We start from the raw sequence: 26,368 nt of genomic DNA, 5'->3' as shown, positions 1-26,368 counted from the left end.
GAAGTCCAGGGTTTCAAACACCTAAGGCGAATATTACGAACACACCGTCGACGCCGCCAGCACCAACCAAAGGCACATCAAAGCCTCCATCAACACCAAGTGTTGGAACAGGGCCGGTTACATCAGAAACTGTCCTGAATGAGTCATCTAAGGGATGGTGGCACACTGCCGATGGAAGTTTACTGGAAACAGGAACTGGCTTTAAACCATTCGAGGATCTGTCACTAAAAATCCTGAGCTTTGGTTTTCCAAGCGAAACGGTTCCACCAGGCTTTAAAGTTAAAACTACATGTGTGGTTACAATACCAATTATCTCCTCGATTGAACCCAAAACACCGATTGAAAGGGTTACTACCGAGAAAGCCCAGGAAAGAATCAGGCAGATGGGTCTGAGAAATCCAGATCGTTCATACATCATGCTGACACCACAACAAAGATCAACGGCACGTGCGTTTCCGCAATCAGTCCATACTGTTGCAAGCAATCAATATAGCGGAACGCACTATGCCGCAACCCAGTCAAATAGCTTCATATCTCAATTACAGTAAGTCGCGCCACCACACTTGGCACCCGCTTTCAATGAGCCAGCGCGGGTACAAGAGTTTATGAGCAATTGGTTCGCAGTGATGCAAGGGCAAAAAGCTAAGCAAAGTCTTGAGCTAGCTCCTACAACAGAAAAGTTTGTGCCACACATCGCCAATCATCCCTTCACAATTGCACCGGTGTTGCCTCTAACACTCGGAAGTTATGATGGGTTATCTGATCCGGATGACTTTTTACAAAAATTTGAAGGAACTGCAAGAACACACAGTTGGAGTGATGCAGTAGCATGCCATATGCTACCAATAGTGTTGCAAGGAGTGGCAAGGGAATGGTTCAATAATTTGCCAGCCCAAAGCATTACAGGTTTTGCGGATTTGCGCTCAAGGTTTTTATTGAACTTTCACAATTTGCGCGCACGCAAAAGAACACATGTCGAATGTCACGACATTAAGCAGAAATCGAAAGAGAGCTTGGGAGAAATAATAGACAGATATACTAAAGAGGTGGCTAAGATACAAAACTTGCCAGAAAGCCAGAAGGTATCCGGCTTTATTCATTGTATAGATGCTGACAGACACCTGTCTTTGTGGCAACGGTTACAAAGAAGAGTGCCTGAAACTTTCGCGGAAGCCGTAAAAGAAAAGCATGACTACATGCGGGCACAAGAAGATATAAAGCATAATTGCGGAAATACCTCTTCAAACATGGACATCGATGATGATTATTATCGAGTGCAGGGAAGAGGTTCGGAGCTGGGTAAACGTTATGGTGGTAATGGCCAACCTAGGGGTGGTACCTATCATAATGATAAGTATCGCAAGTTCAACAACAATAAAGGGGGAGGAAGCCAGAGGTTCAAAAGCAGCCATGCTGAAAATGTTGCATTAATAAAAGACCTCACCAAAACACCAAAAGAAATTTTGGCTACAGAGGCAGTGTGCAAAAGCTTTGATCCCCCAGTGCCTTTGTCAAAGTATTATGGAAACAGAGACAGAAGCAAATTTTGTGATTTTCACGATGATTACGGTCATGAGACCAATGAATGTCGGCACTTAATTGAAAAAGTTGTTGCTGAACTCAAAAAAGGAAGATTGCAACACTTGAAGAAAAGCGCAAGAGCACAAGCTGACAAGCCAAAGGGAGAAAAAGAATATCCGTGGCAAAAGAAGAATGAGGGAAATGAAATGGATAAAACCATAAACATGGCAACCAGCGGACGGATATATCAGAGGCGCAAGTTTGAGGTATCTGAGGAATGGGAAAATACTCCCATCACATTCTCGACCATAGCACAGGAACCCTCGGATGCGCCCATTACAATTAAAGGACGTGTCAAAAGTTGCAGGTACATCATCAAGCGATTGAATGTAGACACCGGTTGCGGTGTTGATATAATGTACGAGCACTGTTTTCGCTTGTTACCAGGGGCTGTCACAGCCAATCAAGTGGCTCCTAACACTGCGTTATCAGGATTTTCTGGTGAGTCCGCATGGGCAATCGAGATCATTGAATTAGAGTTGGAGCTGGTGGACGATGATAATAAGGAATTAGTGAGAAGTACGACAGTAGAATTTGCCGTCGTAAGGTCGTACTCAAAGTATAATGCGCTCTTGGGTCGCACGACTTTGCAAAAATTAGCAGCTATCCTTATCAAATTCCCAACACCATTGGGAATTGCAACGATCAGGTCAGAAAAGCAAGATGCAAGCGTTGCGGCCGTGGAACATGCAGAGCAGCAGCCGAGTGAGGCAGAGCAACTTAGAAGCTGCATGATCATTGCAAACCCAGGGTATCCAGAGCAGAAAATTAAAATTGGCGGAGGATTGTCTGATGAGACGAAGTTTAAGCTTCGCAATATATTAGCTTCTAACACAGACGTATTTTCTTGGAAAGAAGCAGACATGACGGGTGTACCAAGGGAAATTGCTGAGCACAAGCTTAATGCAAATCCTAGTCTGACGCCAGTACCACAAAAGAAATGCGGCATGGCTCCTGAAAGAAGCGAATGGTTGAAAGCAGAAGTCGACAAGTTGATCAAAGTAAACATCTTGCGAGAAGTAAGGTATCCAACATGGGTAGCAAACTCAGTGTTGGTAAAAAATCCTGATGGGTCTTGGTGTATGTGTGTTGACTTCACGGATATTAATAAAGCTTGCCCTAAGGACAATTATCCACTGCCAGAAATAGACTGGAAAGTTGAATCGTTAGCTGGCTTCCGATACAAATGTTTCCTAGATGCGTACAAAGTATACCATCAAATACAGATGGTAGCGGACGATGAGGATAAGACTGCTTTCCACACAAGTCAAGGCATATACTGTTATACAAAGATGCCATTTGGTTTAAAAAATGCTGTAATGACCCGGAATTTTCTGACCAAATTATACTTATGAGATTAATATTTACATAAATTAAACCATACCAACATGATAAGCAATCCAAATTGTTGAGACTTGTGTTTTTGAAAAGAGTTTTACACAACGTTTGACCGTCCAATATGACCGATGATATCATGAACTATATAACATACGATAATTATACGTTTGTGTATATATATGTATTTATATATATTTAACATGATCTAAGGATGGTTTAACATCTCATTGTGTACTAATGACAATGAGTTATAAGTATATTTTGAAACTACTAACTTAAGTTTTCAAAACGATAACTATACGTAACATTCTTTGATATATATACTTATAATCTATAATGCTTATACATGTATCGTATATATAATGTATTTAATTACTTTTTAAGGACTTAAATACATAAAACAATATAAGTATATTCACAAAAGATAGCTATATTTGAATTCTTGTTCCGTTTCCTCAAGATTTCTATACGTATATCTAGGGTATATGTACCCGTATCATACCCAGCTTCTATACGTATTTACTATTGGTATATACACATCAAATCAACATCTTAATCAACATTATTACTGCCCTGAATATGAGGTAACTAGAATTTGTCAAGTAGTATGAATTATTAGTAAGAAAAACAAAATTAGGAATCCTTTTCTTTCTTTATAAACTAAAAACGTTTTTATAAATGAACACCATTTCTTCACTCCATTTTCCCATACCTACACTCTCATTTATCTCTCAAAATACTCCTAACTTCATACTTGATCATCTCCAAGCATTTTCCCCATCATTTAGCTTCAATTACAAGCCTTAAACACCATAAGAAAACTCTTTCAAGAACATATCAAAATAACCACCCATTTGAAGAAGTTTACTTCCAACCTTTTGATCTAACTCCACCACTCTTTGATTCCAAGATTATTTCTTATATTTTGCAGTAACTTTGTCCAAGTAACTTGAGGTAGTAACCTTGTTCATAATCTTATTCAATTCATATTCATATAGCTATCTTATTTTGTGGTATAAAATTTTAACAACAAGAACATAGTTTGAATGATTTCAAACTTGTTCGCAAACTAACTAGATCCTTCTAACTTGACTTTTAAAACACTTCAAGACCTGTAATATATCATAATGATATGCTAACCTAACAAGATATAACTTGGTTTTACAAAGAACATCTTAAAAACTGAATCTACGTCGTCGGAGTGCAACCGGGGGCTGTTTTGGGTTGGATAATTAAAAACCATCTTGAACTTTGAATTGGAAGTTCATGTTCTGGAAAAATGATATTTCTTATGAATATGTTAACACATAAAAATTTCATGGTTTAACTCAAAGTGTAAGTATTTTTAGAAAAATGATCATTAAATGTTGTTTTTATGATGGAAAATGATCACTTTCATAAGTTTCACCAAAGTTTGACCTATAACCTATGATTTCGAATACAAACTAAGGTATTTTCAGTTCATATTCTTAAAATTTGACTCGATCCAAGGAAGTGGCAAGTTGAACCAACAAAAACGGAGTTGTAATGAAGAAACTACGACTAAAACAAGATTGGGTATCCGAAGCTAGTTTAGCTACGAAAATATTTGGAGAAAAAGTAAATTAATCATATCTTTTCTAATTAATATGATATTTTATATATAATTACTTATGATTTGATTTTATATATTTCAGGACCACCCGTAAACAACACGAGAAGATTAATCATAAGACCTCATGATTGTACGCAACACGTCATTTGACAACACGGTACTTTATGTACGCAACACGTCATTTGACAACATGGTACCATGGGTCGAGATTAATTCTGATAAATACGAATATGATGGGGTCTTTATTTATTTTATTTAAGCAACTAATTGTGGACTGCTAACTACGGACTAAGAAAATATTAAAAGTATTAAAAGTACATATATATGTAACGATTACTTAAAAAGAAAATATGTTAATATATTATATATATGGTTAGGTTCGTGATATCTATCGGAGACCAAGTCGAATTAAATACCTTCAAGGAAAAAGTGAGTTTCATTTGCTCCCTTTTTAATTGCTTTTGCAATATATATTTTTGGGCTGAGAATACATGCGCTGCTTTTATAAATGTTTACAAAATAGACACAAGTACTTAAAAATATATTCTACGTTGAGTTGTACCACTGGCATATTTCCCTGTAGCTTGGTAACTACTATTTACATGGGTATTGTAAACGCGAATCCTGTTGATAGATCTATCGGGCCTGACAACCCCAACCGGACTGGATGACCAGTATTCAACGGTTGCACAGTACTTCGTTTTGGTGACTACACTTGGTACGGTGTAGTGAGATTTCATAATAAAGGGAATATGCGACGTTGATTAAATGTTAAGTATGGTTACCAAGTGCTCAACCAATTAGAATGCTTTACATACACTTGCGAGTGTATTATGTTTATGATTATGAAATCTTGTGGTCTATTAACATATTGAAATGATTGTTATGATAAACCTATGAACTCACCAACCTTTTGGTTGACCCTTTAAAGCATGTTTATTCTCAGGTACGAATTAAGTCTTCCGCTGTGCATTTGCTCAATATAAGGACATTACTTGGAGCCGATCATCGCAATGGGACCAAATGTTGATGACTTCGTCCAGGTGGATTAGGACGGGTCCTTTCAGTTGGTATCAGAGCGGTGGTCGTAGCGAACCAGGTCTTGCATTAGTGTGTCTAACTAGTAGTTGTTAGGATGCATTAATGAGTCTGGACTTCGACCGTGTCTACATGTCAAAAGTTTTGCTTATCATTTCTAGTCAGAAATCATCTGCTTATCATCCTTAGGAAATTACCTGCTTATCATTCATAAGTCTAGACATGTTTTACTGCATTTACTGCATTGATAGTGTATAGACAAATTCTTATCTTAGCATATCTGTTATTGCGAACTTTGACTGATATCTTTTCAAAGATTCTCCGTAATTTACGGGATTTTGGTATTATATATACATATGTAAATTATGTATTAAAGAGTACCAAATCTAACTCCTATAATCTATTCCATACCAAAAATTCATTTTCCCCATTATACAAGATGGATTCCGCATCTAGTTCGAATTCTTCAGATTCTGACAGTTATGCCGATATGAATTTCCATTCGGGCTCCGAAAGCAGCGTCACCGGAATGGATCAACCAATTTCCCATCATCTATTCTGGATGAATTGGGGATGGGTTCGTAATATACTAAATCACTGGAGACAAGAAGAATGTGATCCATTCCATCCACTAAATTGCCCTCTTGGCGATGAACCTGAAGCACTTACCGGCGAACCTATTCGAAATACCATTTTCTCTCTCATTTCTAGAGTATCTCGTCACGATTATATACTATCCCATATTACAAATCTTGTTCATTCGCTCGCTCCAACCGCCAATCATCCCGGTGTACTAGCAGAAGTTAACGAACTTCGCACTCGCGTGACGGCTTTGGAGAACATGGTGCGAAGGTTGCAAACACCAGCAGCAGCACCAGCAGCATAATCAGCACCACCATCAATAACATCAACAATACCATCATCACCACTAACAAACAACATCCGCATCACACGTCTCGACATCATAATCTGTCCCACAAACATCAACATCATACGCACCATAGATACCAAGGAGTACCAACAATAATGAACGATGAAGTATTGATCCATAACTTCATTGATATTCTGCGAAGAATATGTGGTTTCAAAAAGTTTTAGAGATTTCTTATTCTAGCTCAAACCGAAAAGCAAATGAGATTAATATCATATTAACTCATTAAATTCATGATTTCATCTGAAGAAAATATATATGTATATATGTTTTCATAAAGATTGTAATTAAAAGTTCTTCTGTACAAAATATTAATGGTGAATTTTTTTTTAACGAGTAGGTAATACCCGAGGAATAATTAGATTTCATCTTAATAAGTTACATTGTACATTCGTTGAATCTGATTCAACAGTCATTTACTATCCTACTTATATCCACCGATATACGTATCCGTTCACCGCAGAATAACCATTTTCATTCAATTTCATATTTGGATTTTGACTTCCCAAAATCCAACAAGTGGCATATGAAGAAAACATATGACAAAATAAAATCTGTTAGAAACAAACAAATTAACTATGAAAAATTTTGTTAAGAATCCACGCTAACTGTTCCAGCTAACTGTTCCTAGCTAACTGATTACATTTTATTTATCGCAATTTAATTATCGCACTTTTATTTATCGTCATTTAATTTCTGTAATTATTTTATGCACTTTAAATATCGGGACACGTATACAATGTTTTGACATATCATATCGACGCATCTATATATATTATTTGGAATCACCATAGACACTCTATATGCAGTAATGATCAAGTTCTCTATACAGGGTTGAGGTTGATTCTACAATAATATATATAGTTTGAGTTGTGATCGAGTCTGAGAGGTATACGGGTCACGACACGTATTAATTAATTCGTATATTATATATTAAACTATATATGAATTATTGGACTGTTACTATGGACTATCGACTGTGGACTAATGACATTGGACAATTAAAATGAATTAAAATATTGATTATAACATATGAAACTAAACATTTCTTCAAGATTGCCACTTGATTTCATCTTAAACCTCATTGTATCTCGACAATTACAATCAGCGTTCAAATCTATCATGATTCTTAAAAACATCTCAATCGAGAGGATAAACCAACCGCACTTCATCTACAGAAGAAAAGATTGATGCATATAGTTATGCACCTGAAAAACCCTCGGAAACTGAGTAAACGTTTGACACGTATCTGTTCTAGTTCCTTTGACATTGTTATTACCGAAGATCGTTTGCAATCCCTTTCCAAAGTAGCTAATTTTGTCACAGCTCCAGCAAGTCAACTCCGACTTTTCATCCGAAACAACTTTATTATAACCGCGATATATATGCGTACTCTTTATTGCTACTGGGGAACCTTTTATATTCCACAATATTACCATCAGCGATTAATCATTCTAAAAACACAATTCTCCTGAAACTACCTCGGTTTGATAACCGATGACCCAGATCAGTTAACTTTGAAAATGCTGACGAAGCAGCATGTTGTAGATGATCTTAATGGCCAAAAGTTTGATGATAAAGAAAGGAGTGTTAGGAATGCTCGATAGAAAATTTAGTACCGAAAAGCGGATTATGTGAAACTATGAAGAAAGCTGTGGACAAATCACAAAGAATAAGTTTGCCTTCAAAGAATCCAAATGATTCTGTGACTGTTGAAATCGTTAGCAAACATCTTATTTCTCATTCTAAACCTTCACAGACAAATCTTCTTCATCATCCATTGATATTAGAAATTCTAAGATATTCTCGTATGTCCTATTATAAATATCCTCCATATTTCTGGCAATATTTTCACAACTATTCTTATCTGAGATCATTTATCTCTCCGTAATATCTGCAACATAAAAGAAACTGTGTTAGTTTCTAAATTCTGAAACCTTCGAGTTTAAAATATGAATGTTTTGATGTAGTGTTGGGAACTGAAGCATGGATTAGTATAATATAATGACACTTGATCAACGTCATTATATTACAGTAAGTCATGCTGAGTTTCTAATGAAGCATGATGATTCACAGTACCGTCATCATGTGCCATTTACACGACTCTTACATTCTATCTAATCTCTAAACATATCAAGAGAATATTTTTCTGGATGACTCGGTCTTCTTCAGGGTATTCTGGTAATTTAACAAATCAAAATCGTTCTATTACCATTTTCTTCTTAGAGCATTAGCTATGTTCATTCTGAATTTCATATCTACGAATTTTGAACCATTACTCGCTTGACTCGAAGTCGCGAAGAGAAAACGAAAGCATGAAGCTCCGAAAAATAATGAAGAATATAAACTTCGATAATAACCCCGAAATTACAAACCATGTATATCGATGCAGATAGCAATATAGAGACACGGGAGAATTAGAAACACTATAAACACAAGAGTATAGTAGAAGTAAATAGATTCTTCTGGTGGTAGATGAAAAAGAAGAATGACAGATATAAAAGTTAGGAGTATATCAAGAATTAGGACTGGATGGAGCATATTGATGAATGCTTTAAAGTAAGAATCAAGGGAGAAAGAATAGAAGGTGGGAGTCGTGGAAAATAAGGAAACGAAGGGGTGAATTTATAGTGAAATATCCGACAGAGCAATCGAAACAGATTATTGCATATAATCAAAGAAGATCCTGATTTCCTTAATCACCAAAGAACCAAATCTTATTACGTAAGATTCTCTTTAAATCCCTTAAATCCCAGAAATCAATCATAACTACGTCATCGGTTAAGACGAATATATTTTACTCATCTCACTCTTTTACGATAGTCTCATTTATATTCTTCGCATAATTGAATCGTTTTATCTACATTACTCAATGATGATAAAACTCCATTATCACCTTATATTTTTCATGAAAACCTTCTTATTGTTATCCATAACAACCTCTATCAAATTTCGGGGACGAAATTTCTTTAACGGGTAGGTACTGTAATGACCCGGAATTTTCCGACCAAATTATACTTATGAGATTAATATTTACATAAATTAAACCATACCAACATGATAAGTAATCCAAATTGTTGAGACTTGTGTTTTTGAAAAGAGTTTTACACAACGTTTGACCTTCCAATATGACCGATGATATCACGAACTATATAACATACGATAATTATACGTTTGTGTATATATATGTATTTATATATATTTAACATGATCTAAGGATGGTTTAACATCTCATTGTGTACTAATGACAATGAGTTATAAGTATATTTTGAAACTACTAACTTAAGTTTTCAAAACGATAACTATACGTAACATTCTTTGATATATATACTTATAATCTATAATGCTTATACATGTATCGTATATATAATGTATTTAATCACTTTTTAAGGACTTAAATACATAAAACAATATAAGTATATTCACAAAAGATAGCTATATTTGAATTCTCGTTCCGTTTCCTCAAGATTTCTATACGTATATCTAGGGTATATGTACCCGTATCATACCCAGCTTCTATACGTATTTACTATTGGTATATACACATCAAATCAACATCCTAATCAACATTATTACTGCCCTAGATATGAGGTAACTAGAATTTTTAAAGTAGTATGAATTATTAGTAAGAAAACAAAATTAGGAATCCTTTTCTTTCTTTATAAACTAAAAACGTTTTTATAAATGAACACCATTTCTTCACTCCATTTTCTCATACCTACTCCCTCATTTCTCTCTCAAAATACTCCTAACTTCATACTTGATCATCTCCAAGCATTTTTCCCATCATTTAGCTTCAATTACAAGCCTTAAACACCATAAGAAAACTCTTTCAAGAACATATCAAAATAACCACCCATTTGAAGAAGTTTACTTCCAACCTTTTGATCTAACTCCACCACTCTTTGATTCCAAGATTATTTCTTATATTTTGTAGTAACTTTGTCCAAGTAACTTGAGGTAGTAACCTTGTTCATAATCTTATTCAATTCATATTCATATAGCTATCTTATTTTGTGGTATAAAATTTTAACAACAAGAACATAGTTTGAATGATTTCAAACTTGTTCGCAAACTAACTAGATCCTTCTAACTTGACTTTTAAAACACTTCAAGACCTGTAATATATCATAATGATATGCTAACCTGACAAGATATAACTTGGTTTTACAAAGAACATCTTAAAAACTGAATCTACGTCATCGGAGTGCAACCGGGGGCTGTTTTGGGTTGGATAATTAAAAACCATCTTGAACTTTGAATTGGAAGTTCATGTTCTGGAAAAATGATATTTCTTATGAATATGTTAACACATAAAAATTTCATGGTTTAACTCAAAGTGTAAGTATTTTTAGAAAAATGATCATTAAATGTTGTTTTTATGATGGAAAATGATCACTTTCATAAGTTTCACCAAAGTTTGACCTATAACCTATGATTTTGAATACAAACTAAGGTATTTTCAGTTCATATTCTTAAAATTTGACTCGATCCAAGGAAGTGGCAAGTTGAACCAACAAAAACGGAGTTGTAATGAAGAAACTACGACTAAAACAAGATTGGGTATCCGAAGCTAGTTTAGCTACGAAAATATTTGGAGAAATAGTAAATTAATCATATCTTTTCTAATTAATATGATATTTTATATATAATTACTTATGATTTGATTTTATATATTTCAGGACCACCCGTAAATAACACGAGAAGATTAATCATAAGACCTCATGATTGTACGCAACACGTCATTTGACAACACGGTACTTTATGTACGCAACACGTCATTTGACAACATGGTACCATGGGTCGAGATTAATTTGACAACATGGTACCATGGGTTGAGATTAATTCTGATCAACATCGGACTGCTAACTACGGACTAAGAAAATATTAAAAGTATATATATATGTAACGATTACTTAAAAAGAAAATATGTTGATATATTATATATATGGTTAGGTTCGTGATATCTATCGGAGACCAAGTCGAATTAAATACCTTCAAGGCAAAAGTGAGTTTCATTTGCTCCCTTTTTAATTGCTTTTGCAATATATATTTTTGGGCTGAGAATACATGCGCTGCTTTTATAAATGTTTACAAAATAGACACAAGTACTTAAAAATATATTCTACGTTGAGTTATACCACTGGCATATTTTCCTGTAGCTTGATAACTACTATTTACATGGGTATTGTAAACGCGAATCCTGTTGATAGATCTATCGGGCCTGACAACCCCAACCGGACTGGACGACCAGTATTCTGTGAAGACCCATCCTAATCCATCCGGACAAAGTCCGTATCGATTATACACGATTCACAACAGTTGATTACATCGCGAGGTACTTGACCTCTATATGATACATTTTACAAACATTGCATTCGTTTTTGAAAAGAAAATCTTTCATTACATCGAAAGTTAACGGCATGCATACCATTTCATCATACATCTAACTATAATTGACTTAATAATAATCTTGATGAACTCAACGACTCGAATGCAACGTCTTTTAAAATATGCCATGAATGACTCCAAGTAATGTCTCTAATATGAGCTAATGCACAGCGAAAGATTTCTTTCATACCTGAGAATAAACATGCTTTCAAGTGTCAACCAAAAGGTTGGTAAGTTCATTAGTTTAACATAAATAATCATTTTCATCATTTTAACAGACCACAAGATTTTCATTTTTCCATTTCTCATAAACATACGTCCCATGCATAGAGACAAAAATATCATTCATATGGATTGAACACCTGGTAACCGACATTCACAATATGCATATAAGAATATCCCATCATTCCGGGATCCTCCTTCGGACATGATATAAATTTCGAAGTGCTAAAGCATCCGGTACTTTGGATGGGGATTGTTGGGCCCGATAGATCTATCTTTAGGATTCGCGTCAATTAGGGTGTCTGTTCCCTAATTCTTAGATTACCAGACTAAATAAGGGGCATATTCGATTTCGATCATTCAACCATATAATGTAGTTTCGATTACTTGTGTCTATTTCGTAAAACATTTATAAAAATTGCGCATGTATTCTCAGCCCAAAAATATATAGGGTAAAAAGGTAAATGAAACTCACCTAATGTATTTTGTAGTAAAAATACATATGACGTCATTGAACAAGTATAGGGTTGACCTCAGATTCACGAACCTATATCATTTGTGTATATATATTAATACACATAATCATAATCGAACAAGTTTATATATATAACCTATTAATGATATTATTATTTTTTATATTAAAAATATATTTATATTTCATATATTCTTCTTATATAATAAAATATTTTGTTATGTTATATGTGTTTAATATATATATTTATGTGTCTCATTTGTTTATCAAAACAGTAATTCAAATTATACTAAGTTATTATTAGTAAAAATAATGATGACAACATTAATCATATAATTATGTTAATAATAACTCTATTAGTAATAATAACAATGATACTAATATTAATGCTTGTAAAAATATTAATTTACTATTAATGATAGTTATGATATTGATTTTAATAATTACATAATAATAATACTCATGATAATATAAATAATAATACTTATTTCTTTAAAATAATAATAATTATAAAAAAAATATCTATTTTACTACTAATGTTAATAATGATAATAAGTTTAATTATACTCGTACTAATAATTGTACTGACAATACTAATGATATCCTTACTAATACTTTTGTTGATAATACTGATAATAATACTAACAACTTATAAAATGATACTAATAATGATATATAAAATAATAAATTGTATTATATTCATATTAATGATGTTAATAATAATAATAATAATAATAATAATAATAATAATAATAATCATAGTTATAATAATAATAATATATATATTAATATTAGTAATAATATTAATGATAATACCAAGTACTGATAATAGTATTAGTAATAATAATAACAGTTATAACAATAATAATTAATACTTGCAATAACAACAACAATAATAATAATAATAATAATAATAATAATAATAATAATAATAATAATAATAATAATAATAATAATAATAATAATAATAATAATAATAATAATAATAATAATAATAATAATAATTAATAATAATAATAATAATAATAATAATAATAATAATAACAAGTAAGAGTAATAATTATAACTACCTCTCAAGAAAAGTTCCAAAAATAATTGCTAATGCCCAGGCTCGAACCCGCGACCTCCCGCTCACTCCACAAACACCAAACCACTAAACCACTCGATATCTTCTTGCAATAACCCGAATACTTATTTATTTAACATGTAAAATATTCGGTGTTATAAACTGGCCCAAGATTTGTTTCGGCCCAACTGCAGTTTACAAATTCAAACAATTTCTCAAGCCCGATTTAAACTCATTTAAACCCAAATAATCACGGTAGCCCGATAGTTAAAATCTTAATGTTTCGTGGTCTATTCCAGTCGACCTGCACAACACACCCAGCTAGGTTTTGGTCCTCCATCGATCATCAAGGCTTACTGTTATCATCATAATCGGTAATCATCATAACTAACCTACATGTATCGTGATCTCGTCATGATCATCATCATCATCAACATCATATTCGTGATCATCATCTATTATTCCTATGTTATTGCGGTACTACCATAATCATCCTCATCGTCGCCGTTAAACTAGGGTTATCATTATCAAGATATAGGTACTACTTACATCACCAAATATTACTATTACGGTTCATAGTAGCAATTGAGTTTATGGAACCCATAAAAAGCTTATCCCCACTCGGCACTTGTACTCATCAATATCTAGGCCGACACCTTTAATAAAGCTTGAGAATATTAATCAAAAGGAACGTGGGGTATCAGTTTAATATGTTTTTTTTAGATAGCAAGTGGATGGCAAAAAAAAAATATATTCGGTGGTGGTGGGGAAATTAATCATATATGACCAATAGCTCGATTACATTAACACATGGGGTTCTTTACTTTATAAATTGTCGGCTGATACAAATATATATAGCGAGTGGTGTTGCAGGTTTTTAAAAAGAAAAAGAAACGAGTTGTATAGAGAGGGAGAGAGAAAGGTGACGGATATGATGATCATGGTGGTGTTGCAGGTTTAAAAAAAATATATATAGCGAGTAGTGTTCGGTTGTTTCTGTATTGGATTTTATCGAACCTAAGGCTGCTGTGTGGGGCTCGGTGACCAAAGATGATTAGTTGTGATGATGATTGGAGGTGGTGAAATGGTGATTCAAGGGTGATCAATGATGGTGGTGGTTTCGTGGTTTTGATGGGTGTTGAAGCTCGACCAAGACAGTAGCAACAAACAGTCGACTTTTATGGTGGTCCGGGACTCGTCGAACAACAGCTAAGTCGAGTGGGTCTTCGGTTTGGAGCTCGGAAACTGAACACAGTAGCAGCAGCAAATAATCGACTCATAACTACATGGTTCAATCATGTGGGATGTTGTGGACTTAATGTTTAGAGAACAAGAACCTAAAGTGGTTCGGTTTTGTTTTGAGATTGACTAAAGTCTATTTGTGTGAGGTGTTGAGCACTCACGAGGAAGAAGAAGATGGGTGTTGATGTTTTTAGACGTGGCAGTTTAGTGATGTTTAGAGGTGCTTACGGTGGTGGCATGGTGACGAAGGAAGGAGAAAACAAGGTGGTGATTTGTTGTATGGTTTGAGTTGCAAACCATGAGCGATGTTCGGGTTTTGTTTTGGGATGTTTGTGATTGAGGTTTGATAATGTAAAGTCGATTGTTATCAATTAACACTGAATGTGATCTCTTATAATATGAATTGAGGTTGATAGAATGATTCCCTCGGGAAGATAAAACAAAGAGCAAAAGAAAAAAAAATAAACAGATAAAGACATCGATCATTAACAGCTTCTTGGATTATTCCCTTGGTTGTATTGTGATTGGTACGAATTTTGGAAATCAAAAAAATAGTATGATAGCAATGTGAAACGAATTTGAGACACAAACAAATTCATTTACAAGCAGATAGTGATGGACAATGAATTGTAACAAACTATAAGCGTAAATTATTTGTCATTATAATCCTGTTTTAAATCCTTAATTATTATAAATTTACTGATTATGTTATTAAATCAAACATACTGATTTGTATATTGAATCAGTATATTATATGTACCTGTGTATATATATATATATACATATTAGTATATAACTGTAATTATATAGCTATATATATATATATATATATATATATATATATATATATATATATATATATATATATATATATATATATATTATATAATATAACTAATCTTATTAATTTATAAATATAACTATAATATTAATACTCTTAATGTTATAATTAATAATAATAACCATTTAGAATAAAAATAATAATATTATTGAAAATAATAATATCTATGAGATTTATAATAATATTATTATTAAAGATAATAATATTAAATACTAAATAATACTAATATTATTAATGATAGTAATAATGAATTGTATCATTTTAATAATAATAATAATAATAATAATACAATAATACTTAATAATGATATTACTAGTAATAACTTTAATAACAACAATATATATTTCCAATTTATATTTCAAATTATTATTATATATTCATATATTCAAATATATATGTATTTAATTACAAATATTGGTTCGTGAATCGTCAGGCACAGTCAAAGGGTAATTGATTACATAAATATAATTCAAAGTTTTCGAGACTCAACATTATAGACTTTGCTTATCGTGTCGCAAACATATAAAGATTAAGTTTAAATTTGGTCGGAAATTCCCGGGTCATCACAGTACCTACCCGTTAAAGAAATTTCATCCCGAAATTTGAGTGAGGTCATCATGGCTAACAATAAATATGTTTTCCTGACGAATATGAGTTGATAAAAGAGTTTTATTACTATAGAGTAATATGGATAAGATAATTCGATTACTCGAAAAGTATTAATGAAGCTATCACTAAATGGTGAAACGAGAAAGACTAGTTTCATCATAACTTTTGACTAGTCATGGTTGGATTTAGAAAATAAGATGTATTTCAACTTTTGACGTTGTCTTGGTTGAATTCCGAAATTCAAGGGATTTAAATAAATCTTCGAAATCTGAGAGATTTGATTCTTCGGCTAATAAGGAGATTAAGATCTCTATAATTAAATACGGTGATCTGTCTCGATTACCCTGTCTGATATTTCCATTATAAATTAAACTCTTCCGTTCCATTATTCTCACCATTCCTATACTTTCCTTCTTGTTTCATACATCCAAAAGATTCTGAAAATGCTTAATCCAGTTCTGATCCTTGTCCTCATCCTTACTATCGCAACAATCATTCTCCTTTTCCAACTTCCACCAGAAGAATCTGCTTTCTTCTACTTTGCCCTCGGGATTATAATGTTTTTATTTCTCCCGTGTCTTTATGTTGCGATAAACATTGATATACACGGTTTGTAATTTATGTGTTGTTATCGAGCTTTATATTCTCCCTTATATTTCAAAGCTCTATGCTTTTGTTTTCTCTTCCCGACTTCAAGTCAAGCGAATAATGGTCCAGAATTTGTAGATATAGAGTTTCGAATGATTATAATGTTCTAAGCAGGAATGAACGTGATTGCACGATTTGATTTTTAAATTTATCAACATCACGGAAGATAGAACCATCAAGAATACATTTTCTTGATTTGTTCCGGAGTTAAGTAGGATGAAAGAGTTTTGTAACATGGCGCATGATGACGTTATGATCTTTGAATCATCACGTTCCATTTAGAAACTCAGCATGACTTACTGTAATATAATCACGTTGATCAAGTGTCATTATATTATACTAACTCATGCATCAGTTCCCAACATTACTTCAATAACATTCATATTTTAAGCTCGAAAGTTTACAGAATATAGAAACTAACAGTTTCTATATGATGTAATACTGATAGCACGAAGAGATTAATGATTTCAGATAAGAATAGTTATAAAAATATCTCCAGAAATATGGAGGATATTTATAATGAAAGATACGATGATATCTTGGAATTTCTAATATCGATGGGTGATGAAAAAGATTTATCCGTAAGGGTTTAGATTCGAAAGCAAGGTATTCACTAAAGATTTCATCAGAAACAGAATCATTTGGATTCTTTGAAGTCAAACTTATTCTTTGTGATTTGTCCACGGCTTCCTTCATAGTTTAGCATAATCCGCTTTTCGGTACTAAATTTTCTATTGAATGTTCCCAATATAATGATACACAGGAAGCACGAGGAGGTATATAATTTCGGACGAGAATATTTATGAAAATATCCTCAGAAATATCGAAGATATTGATGATGATATTTTGGAATTTCTAAGTTCGATGGTTGATGGAGAAAGATTTTCCGTAAGATTTTAACATGACTTCGGAGCAAGATATTCTCTAAAGATTTTAACGGGTCCAGAATTACTTGAATCCTTTGAATGTAGGGTTTGGTCCCTATATTTGTCCTTGGTCTCCTTCATGGGTAGCTCAATCTGTTTTTCAATACCCAATTTTCTATCGAGCGTTCCTAACACTCCTTTCTTTATCCTCAAACTTTTGGTCGTTTAGACCATCTACCCATTTTTTGTTTCCTCTGCATTTATTGCTATGATATCTGAATCATCGGTTATTAATCCGAGGTGGTTTCAGGAAAATTGTGTTTTTAGATGATTAAACGCTGATGGTAATATGGTGGAATATGAAAGGTTCCCAGGTAACAATAAAAGAGCACGCGTACATATCAACATTATAATAAGGTTATTTCGTATGAAAAGTCGAAGTTGTCTTGCTGGAGCTGTGACAAAACTGGCTATCTCGAACAGCAGATGCAAAGTTATTTTCGGTAATAATAACGCTAAAGGAATTAGTACAGTTACGAGTTAAACGTTTACTCAGGTTCTGAGTGTTTTCAGGTGTATAACTATATGCATCTCTCTTTCCTTCCATAGATGAAGTGCGGTTGATTCATCCTATCGATTGAGGTGTTTTCAAGAATCATGAAAGGTTTGAACGCAGATTAGAATTGTCAAGATACAAATGAGGTTTAAGATGAAATCAAGTGGCAAACTTGAAGAATTATTTAGTTTCATATGTTATAATTAATATTTTAATTCATTTTAATTGTCCAATGTTGATAGCCCACAGTTAGCAGTGTACAAATAATAATTCATATATAAGTTACTATATAATATTCGAATTAATTAATACGTATTGTGACCCGTATACGTCTTAGACTCGATCACAACTCAAAGTATATATATTATTTGAGAATCAACCTCAATCCTGTATAGAGAACTCGATCATTACTGCATATAGAGTGTCTATGGTGATTCTAAATAATATATATAGATGCGTCGATATGATATGTCAAAACCTTGTATACGTGTCCCGATATTTAAAGTGCGTAAAATAAATACAGAAATTAAATGACGATAAATAAAATGCGTAAAGTAAATAACACAATTTAAATGACGATAATTAAAATTGCGATAAAATAAATTGCGAATAATAAATGGTAATACGGAAATAACAGTTAGCTTGGAACAGTTAGCTAGGATTTTGTTAGCGTGGATTCTTAATAGAATTTCATATTGTTAATTAATCTGTTTCTAGTCAATTTTTATTGTGTCCATTATTTCTTCATTATGCCATTTGTTGGATTCTGATAGGTCAAAATCCAAATATGTAATTGGATGAATATGGTTACTCTGTGGTGAACGGATTTGTATATCGGTGGATGTAAGTAGGATAGTATATGACTGTTGAAACAGATTCGAAGAACGTACAATGTAACTTATTAATGTGAAATTTAAATAGTCCTCGGATATTACCTACCCGTTAAAATATTTTCACCATTAACAGTTTGTACAAGAGAATTTTTAATTACAATTTTTATGAAAACATATATACATATATATTTTCTTCAGATGTATTCATGGATTTAATGAGTTAATATGATATTAAACTCATTTGCTTTTCTGTTGGAGCTAGATTAAATAATCTCTAAAACTTTAGAGATTACATATTCGCCATGTCGAACGAAGATAAATAAGGTAGAACGATACGTAGAACGAAAATCATACTCAAAGTACAGATGATGATATTGAAGCATGGATTATTGATGGTACTGGTGCTGTTATTGATGGTACTATTGGTGCCGGTGATATTGTTGAAGCTGGTACATTTTGCACCATATTCTCCGAATTGATTATTCGAGCGCGAAGTTTGTTGACTTATTACTCCAGGATGATTGTCGGTCAGAACGAGCGGATGAATAAGTGTTCAGAATTGTGGATAGAATATAATCTTGTTGAGTTACCCTAGAAATGAGACTGAAAATGATGTCTCGAACAGGTTCGCCGGTAAACGCTTCAGGTTCATTGTTAAGAGGTGAATTCGGTTGGTGGAAGGGATTGCCTTCTGCGCGTTTCCATTAATTAAGTTGACTACGAACCCATCAGATGAATTGATAATGGCTGATTGGTTGATTCCTGCCGATGACGATGTTTTCGGAGCTTAGGTGAACATCTATGTCAGAATAGCTGTCGGAATAACTATCGGAATAGCTATCGGAATCTGAGGGACTCGAACTGGTTGCAGGATTCATCTCGTACGATCAGATGAAGGATTTTCGATAAGAAATAGATTATAGGATGTAGATTAGTACCCTGCAATACATAATTTACAAATGCATATATAATACTAAAATCCCATAAGTTACGGAGGAATCTACGGAAGTTGTCAGGCAAAGTTACAGTAACAGATACGCTAAGATATGAAGTAGCAGATACGCTAAGATATGAATTTTGTCTATACACTATTCATGCAGTCAATGCAGTAAAACGTGTCTAGACTAAGAGTGATAAGCAAGTGATTCTCTAAGAATGACAAGCAGGTAATTTTTGACACAAAATGATAAGCAAAACTTTTGACATGGAGACACGGTCGAAGTCCAGACTCACTAATGCATCCTAACGACTTATCAGTTAGACACACTAATGCAGACATGGTTCGCTAAGACCACCGCTCTGATACCAACTGTGAAGACCCGTCCTAATCCATCCGGATGAAGTCCATATCGATTATACACGATTCACAACAGTTGATTACATCGCGAGGTACTTGACCTCTATATGATACATTTTACAAACATTGCATTCGTTTTTGAAAAGACAATCTTTCATTACATCGAAAGTTAACGGCATGCATACCATTTCATCATACATGTAACTATAATTGACTTAATAATAATCTTGATGAACTCAACGACTCGAATGCAACGTCTTTTAAAATATGCCATGAATGACTCCAAGTAATGTCTCTAATATGAGCTAATGCACAGCGAAAGATTTCTTTCATACCTGAGAATAAACATGCTTTCAAGTGTCAACCAAAAGGTTGGTGAGTTCATTAGTTTAACATAAATAATCATTTTTATCATTTTAATAGACCACAAGATTTTCATTTTTCCATTTCTCATAAACATACGTCCCATGCATAGAGACAAAAATATCATTCATATGGATTGAACACCTGGTAACCGACATTCACAATATGCATATAATAATATCCCCATCATTCCGGGATCCTCCTTCGGACATGATATAAATTTCGAAGTGCTAAAGCATCCGGTACTTTGGATGGGGCTTGTTGGGCCCGATAGATCTATCTTTAGGATTCGCGTCAATTAGGGTGTCTGTTCCCTAATTCTTAGATTACCAGACTAAATAAGGGGCATATTCGATTTTGATCATTCAAACATATAATGTAGTTTCGATTACTTGTGTCTATTTCGTAAAACATTTATAAAAATTGCGCATGTATTCTCAGCCCAAAAATATATAGGGTAAAAAGGTAAATGAAACTCACCTAATGTATTTTGTAGTAAAAATACATACGACGTCATTGAACAAGTATAGGGTTGACCTCAGATTCACGAACCTATATCATTTGTGTATATATATTAATACACATAATCATAATCGAACAAGTTTATATATATAACCTATTAATGATATTATTATTTTTATATTAAAAATATATTTATATTTCATATATTCTTCTTATATAATAAAATATTTTGTTATGTTATATGTGTTTAATATATATATTTATGTGTCTCATTTGTTTATCAAAATAGTAATTCAAATTATACTAAGTTATTATTAGTAAAAATAATGATGATAACATTAATCATATAATTATGTTAATAATAACTCTATTAGTAATAATAACAATGATACTAATATTAATGCTTGTAAAAATATTAATTTACTGTTAATGATAGTTATGATATTGATTTTAATAATTACATAATAATAATACTCATGATAATATAAAAAATAATACTTATTTCTTTAAAATAATAATAATTATAAAAAAAATATCTATTTTACTACTAATGTTAATAATGATAATAAGTTTAATTATACTCGTACTAATAATTGTACTGACAATACTAATGATATCCTTACTAATACGTTTGTTGATAATACTGATAATAATACTAACAACTTATAAAATGATACTAATAATCATATATAAAATAATAAATTGTATTATGTTCATATTAATGATGTTAATAATAATAATAATAATAATCATAGTTATAATAATAATAATATATATATTAATATTAGTAATAATATTAATGATAATACCAAGTACTGATAATAGTATTAGTAATAATAATAACAGTTATAACAATAATAATTAATACTTGCAATAACAATATTAATAATAATAATAATAATAATAATAATAATAATAATAATAATAATAATAATAATAATAATAATAATAATAATAATAATAATAATAATAATAATAATAATAATAATAACAAGTAAGAGTAATAATTATAACTACCTCTCAAGAAAAGTTCCAAACATAATTGCTAATGCCCAGGCTCGAACCCGCGACCTCCCGCTCACTCCACAAACACCAAACCACTAAACCACTCGATATCTTATTGCAATAACCCGAATACTTATTTATTTAACATGTAAAATATTTGGTGTTATAAACTGGCCCAAGATTTGTTTCGGCCCAACTGCAGTTTACAAACCCAAACAATTTCTCAAGCCCGATTTAAACTCATTTAAACCCAAATAATCACGGTAGCCCGATAGTTAAAATCTTAATGTTTCGTGGTCTATTCCAGTCGACTTGCACAACACACCCAGCTAGGTTTTGGTCCTCCATCGATCATCAAGGCTTACTGTTATCATCATAATCGGCAATCATCATAACTAACCTACATGTATCGTAATCTCTTCATGATCATCATCATCAACATCATATTCGTGATCATCATCTATTATTCCTATGTTATTGCGGTACTACCATAATCATCCTCATCGTCGCCGTTAAACTAGGGTTATCATTATCACGATACAGGTACTACTTACATCACCAAATATTACTATTACGGTTCATAGTAACAATTGAGTTTATGGAACCCATAAAAAGCTTATCCCCACTCGGCACTTGTACTCATCAATATCTAGGATGACACCTTTAATAAAGCTTGAGAATATTAATCAAAAGGAACGTGGGGTATCAGTTTAATATGTTTTTTTTAGATAGCAAGTGGATGGAAAAAAAAATATATTCGGTGGTGGTGGGAAAATTAATCATATATGACCAATAGCTCGATTACATTAACACATGGGGTTCTTTACTTTATAAATTGTCGGCTGATACAAATATATATAGCGAGTGGTGTTGCAGGTTTTTAAAAAGAAAAAGAAATGAGTTGTATAGAGAGGGAGAGAGAAAGGTGACGGATATGATGATCATGGTGGTGTTGCAGGTTTAAAAAATATATATATAGCGAGTAGTGTTCGGTTGTTTCTGTATTGGATTTTATCGAACCTAAGGCTGCTGTGTGGGGCTCGGTGACCAAAGATGATTAGTTGCGATGATGATTGGAGGTGGTGAAATGGTGATTCAAGGGTGATCAATGATGGTGGTGGTTTCGTGGTTTTGATGGGTGTTGAAGCTCGACCAAGACAGTAGCAACAAACAGTCGACTTTTATGGTGGTTCGGGACTCGTCGAACAACAGCTAAGTCGAGTGGGTCTTCGGTTTGGGGCTCGGAAACTGAACACAGTAGCAGCAGCAAATAATCGACTCATAACTACATGGTTCAATCATGTGGGATGTTGTGGACTTAATGTTTAGAGAACAAGAACCTAAAGTGGTTCGGTTTTGTTTTGAGATTGACTAAAGTCTATTTGTGTGAGGTGTTGAGCACTCACGAGGAAGAAGAAGATGGGTGTTGATGTTTTAAGACGTGGCAGTTTAGTGATGTTTAGAGGTGCTTACGGTGGTGGCATGGTGACGAAGGAAGGAGAAAACAAGGTGGTGATTTGTTGTATGGTTTGAGTTGCAAACCATGAGCGATGTTTGGGTTTTGTTTTGGGATGTTTGTGATTGAGGTTTGATAATGTAAAGTCGATTGTTATCAATTAACACTGAATGTGATCTCTTATTATATGAATTGAGGTTGACAGAATGATTCCCTCGGGAAGATAAAACAAAGAGCAAAAGAAAAAAAAAATAAACAGATAAAGACATCGATCATTAACAGCTTCTTGGATTATTCCCTTGGTTGTATTGTGATTGGTACGAATTTTGGAAATCAAAAAAATAGTATGATAGCAATGTGAAACAAATTTGAGACACAAACAAATTCATTTACAAGCAGATAGTGATGGACAATGAATTGTAACAAACTATAAGCGTAAATTATTTGTCATTATAATCCTGTTTTAAATCCTTAATTATTATAAATTTACTGATTATGTTATTAAATCAAACATACTGATTTGTATATTGAATCAGTATATTATACGTACCTGTGTATATATATACATATTAGTATATAACTGTAATTATATAGCTATATATATATATATATATATATATATATATATATATATATATATATATTTTGTATAATATAACTAATCTTATTAATTTATAAATATAACTATAATATTAATACTCTTAATGTTATAATTAATAATAATAACCATTTAGAATAAAAATAATAATATTATTGAAAATAATAATATCTATGAGATTTATAATAATATTATTATTAAAGATAATAATATTAAATACTAAATAATACTAATATTATTAATGATAGTAATAATGAATTGTATCATTTTAATAATAATAATAATAATAATACAATAATACTTAATAATGATATTACTAGTAATAACTTTAATAACAACAATATATATTTCCAATTTATATTTCAAATTATTATTATATATTCATATATTCAAATATATATGTATTTAATTACAAATATTGGTTCGTGAATCGTCGGGCACAGTCAAAGGGTAATTGATTACATGAATATAATTCAAAGTTTTCGAGACTCAACATTATAGACTTTGCTTATCGTGTCGCAAACATATAAAGATTAAGTTTAAATTTGGTCGGAAATTCTCGGGTCATCACATATTCAACCGTTGCACAGTACTTCGTTTTAGTGACTACACTTGGTACGGTGTAGTGAAATTTCATAATAAAGGGAATATGCGACGTTGATTAAATGTTAAGTATGGTTACCAAGTGCTCAACCACTTAGAATGCTTTACATACTCTTGCGAGTGTATTATGTTTATGATTATGAAATCTTGTGGTCTATTAACATATTGAAATGATTGTTATGATAAACCTATGAACTCACCAACCTTTTGGTTGACACTTTAAAGCATGTTTATTCTCAGGTACGAATTAAGTCTTCCGCTGTGCATTTGCTCAATATAAGGACATTACTTGGAGCCGATCATCGCAATGGGACCAAATGTTGATGACTTCGTCCAGGTGGATTAGGACGGGTCCTTTCAAATGCTGTAGCAACTTACCAACGGGTAATAGATGAAGCTTTCAAAGGTCAGATTGGAAGAAATTTAGAAGCATATGTTGACGACCTGGTCATAAAAAGCACAACAGAACAAGGTTTGTTGGAGGACATATTAGAAACGTTTGCTTCGTTAAGAAAAATTAATATGAAGCTTAACCCATCGAAGTGCAGTTTTGGGGAAGAAGAAGGGAAGTTTTTTGGTCATATAATAACTGAGCGAGGGATACGTGTAAATCCAAAGAAAATAGAGGCAATCGAGAATATGTCGTCACCAAGAAATAAAAAAGAAGTGCAAAGCTTAATGGGTAAGTTGGCGGCCTTGACAAGGTTCCTATCCAAATCCGCAGAGCGGTCACTCCCCTTTTTCAGAACATTGAAGAATTGCTTGAAGAAAATGGACTTCAAGTGGACGGAGGAAGCAGAAGTGGCGTTTCAAGAAATAAAAAATTTGCTAAAAGAGCTGCCAACAATGACTGCGCCAATTGCTGGAGAAACGTTGATACTGTACTTAGCGGCATCGAAGGAAGCAATAAGTTCAGTGTTGATAGCGTACAGAGGATAGGTACGCACTATAAAAATTAAATATAGCTAATTTTCAATCAATAGGAATTTAAAATTATATAAATATGCTGTGCGAACAGGTGTAAATGCCTGTGTATTTTGGTAGCAAAGCTTTGACAGGGAGCGAATTAAATTATCCTGCAATCGAAAAACTGGTTTATGCACTCGTGCATACGACTAGGCGCTTACGGAGATATTTCTAAGTGCACCCAATAAGGGTCCTAACAGATCAGCCGATAAAGTAGGTATGACAAACAACTATTTGTTGTCAATAAACACAAAATTGCTTGATAAGTTCTAGCAAATTCACATTCGCTGATAGTTGTTGAGCAGGTGCTATATAAACCAGAAAATTCTGGTCGCATGGCCAAATGGGCTATTGAATTGGGAGAGCATGAAATAAGCTTCTCACCACGAA

The 26,368-nt window shown here is 32.7% G+C and overlaps 1 protein-coding gene across 1 annotated transcript; it reads left to right on the top strand.

The window, feature by feature from the left end:
• Window positions 1-626: 626 nt before the first annotated feature.
• On the top strand, window positions 627-25,951 carry LOC139841927 (uncharacterized). Its single transcript, XM_071832114.1, has 2 exons — window positions 627-2,883; window positions 25,359-25,951. The coding sequence occupies exons 1-2, from the start codon at window positions 627-629 to the stop codon at window positions 25,949-25,951; spliced, it is 2,850 nt and encodes a 949-aa protein (XP_071688215.1).
• Window positions 25,952-26,368: the final 417 nt, after the last annotated feature.

This window comes from Rutidosis leptorrhynchoides, chromosome 4 (assembly GCF_046630445.1).
Source record: "Rutidosis leptorrhynchoides isolate AG116_Rl617_1_P2 chromosome 4, CSIRO_AGI_Rlap_v1, whole genome shotgun sequence".
Lineage (NCBI taxonomy): Eukaryota > Viridiplantae > Streptophyta > Magnoliopsida > Asterales > Asteraceae > Rutidosis > Rutidosis leptorrhynchoides.
This window is presented reverse-complemented; position numbering and strand designations above follow the sequence as displayed.

Bases quoted from the DNA above. Each gene is read 5' to 3' on its own strand.
- LOC139841927 (XM_071832114.1), top strand. From the start codon at position 627: ATGCAAGGGCAAAAAGCTAAGCAAAGTCTTGAGCTAGCTCCTACAACA. The intron at 2,884-25,358 runs GTTTAAAAAATG...CAGGTGGATTAG, and splicing joins TTATACAAAGATGCCATTTG to GACGGGTCCTTTCAAATGCT.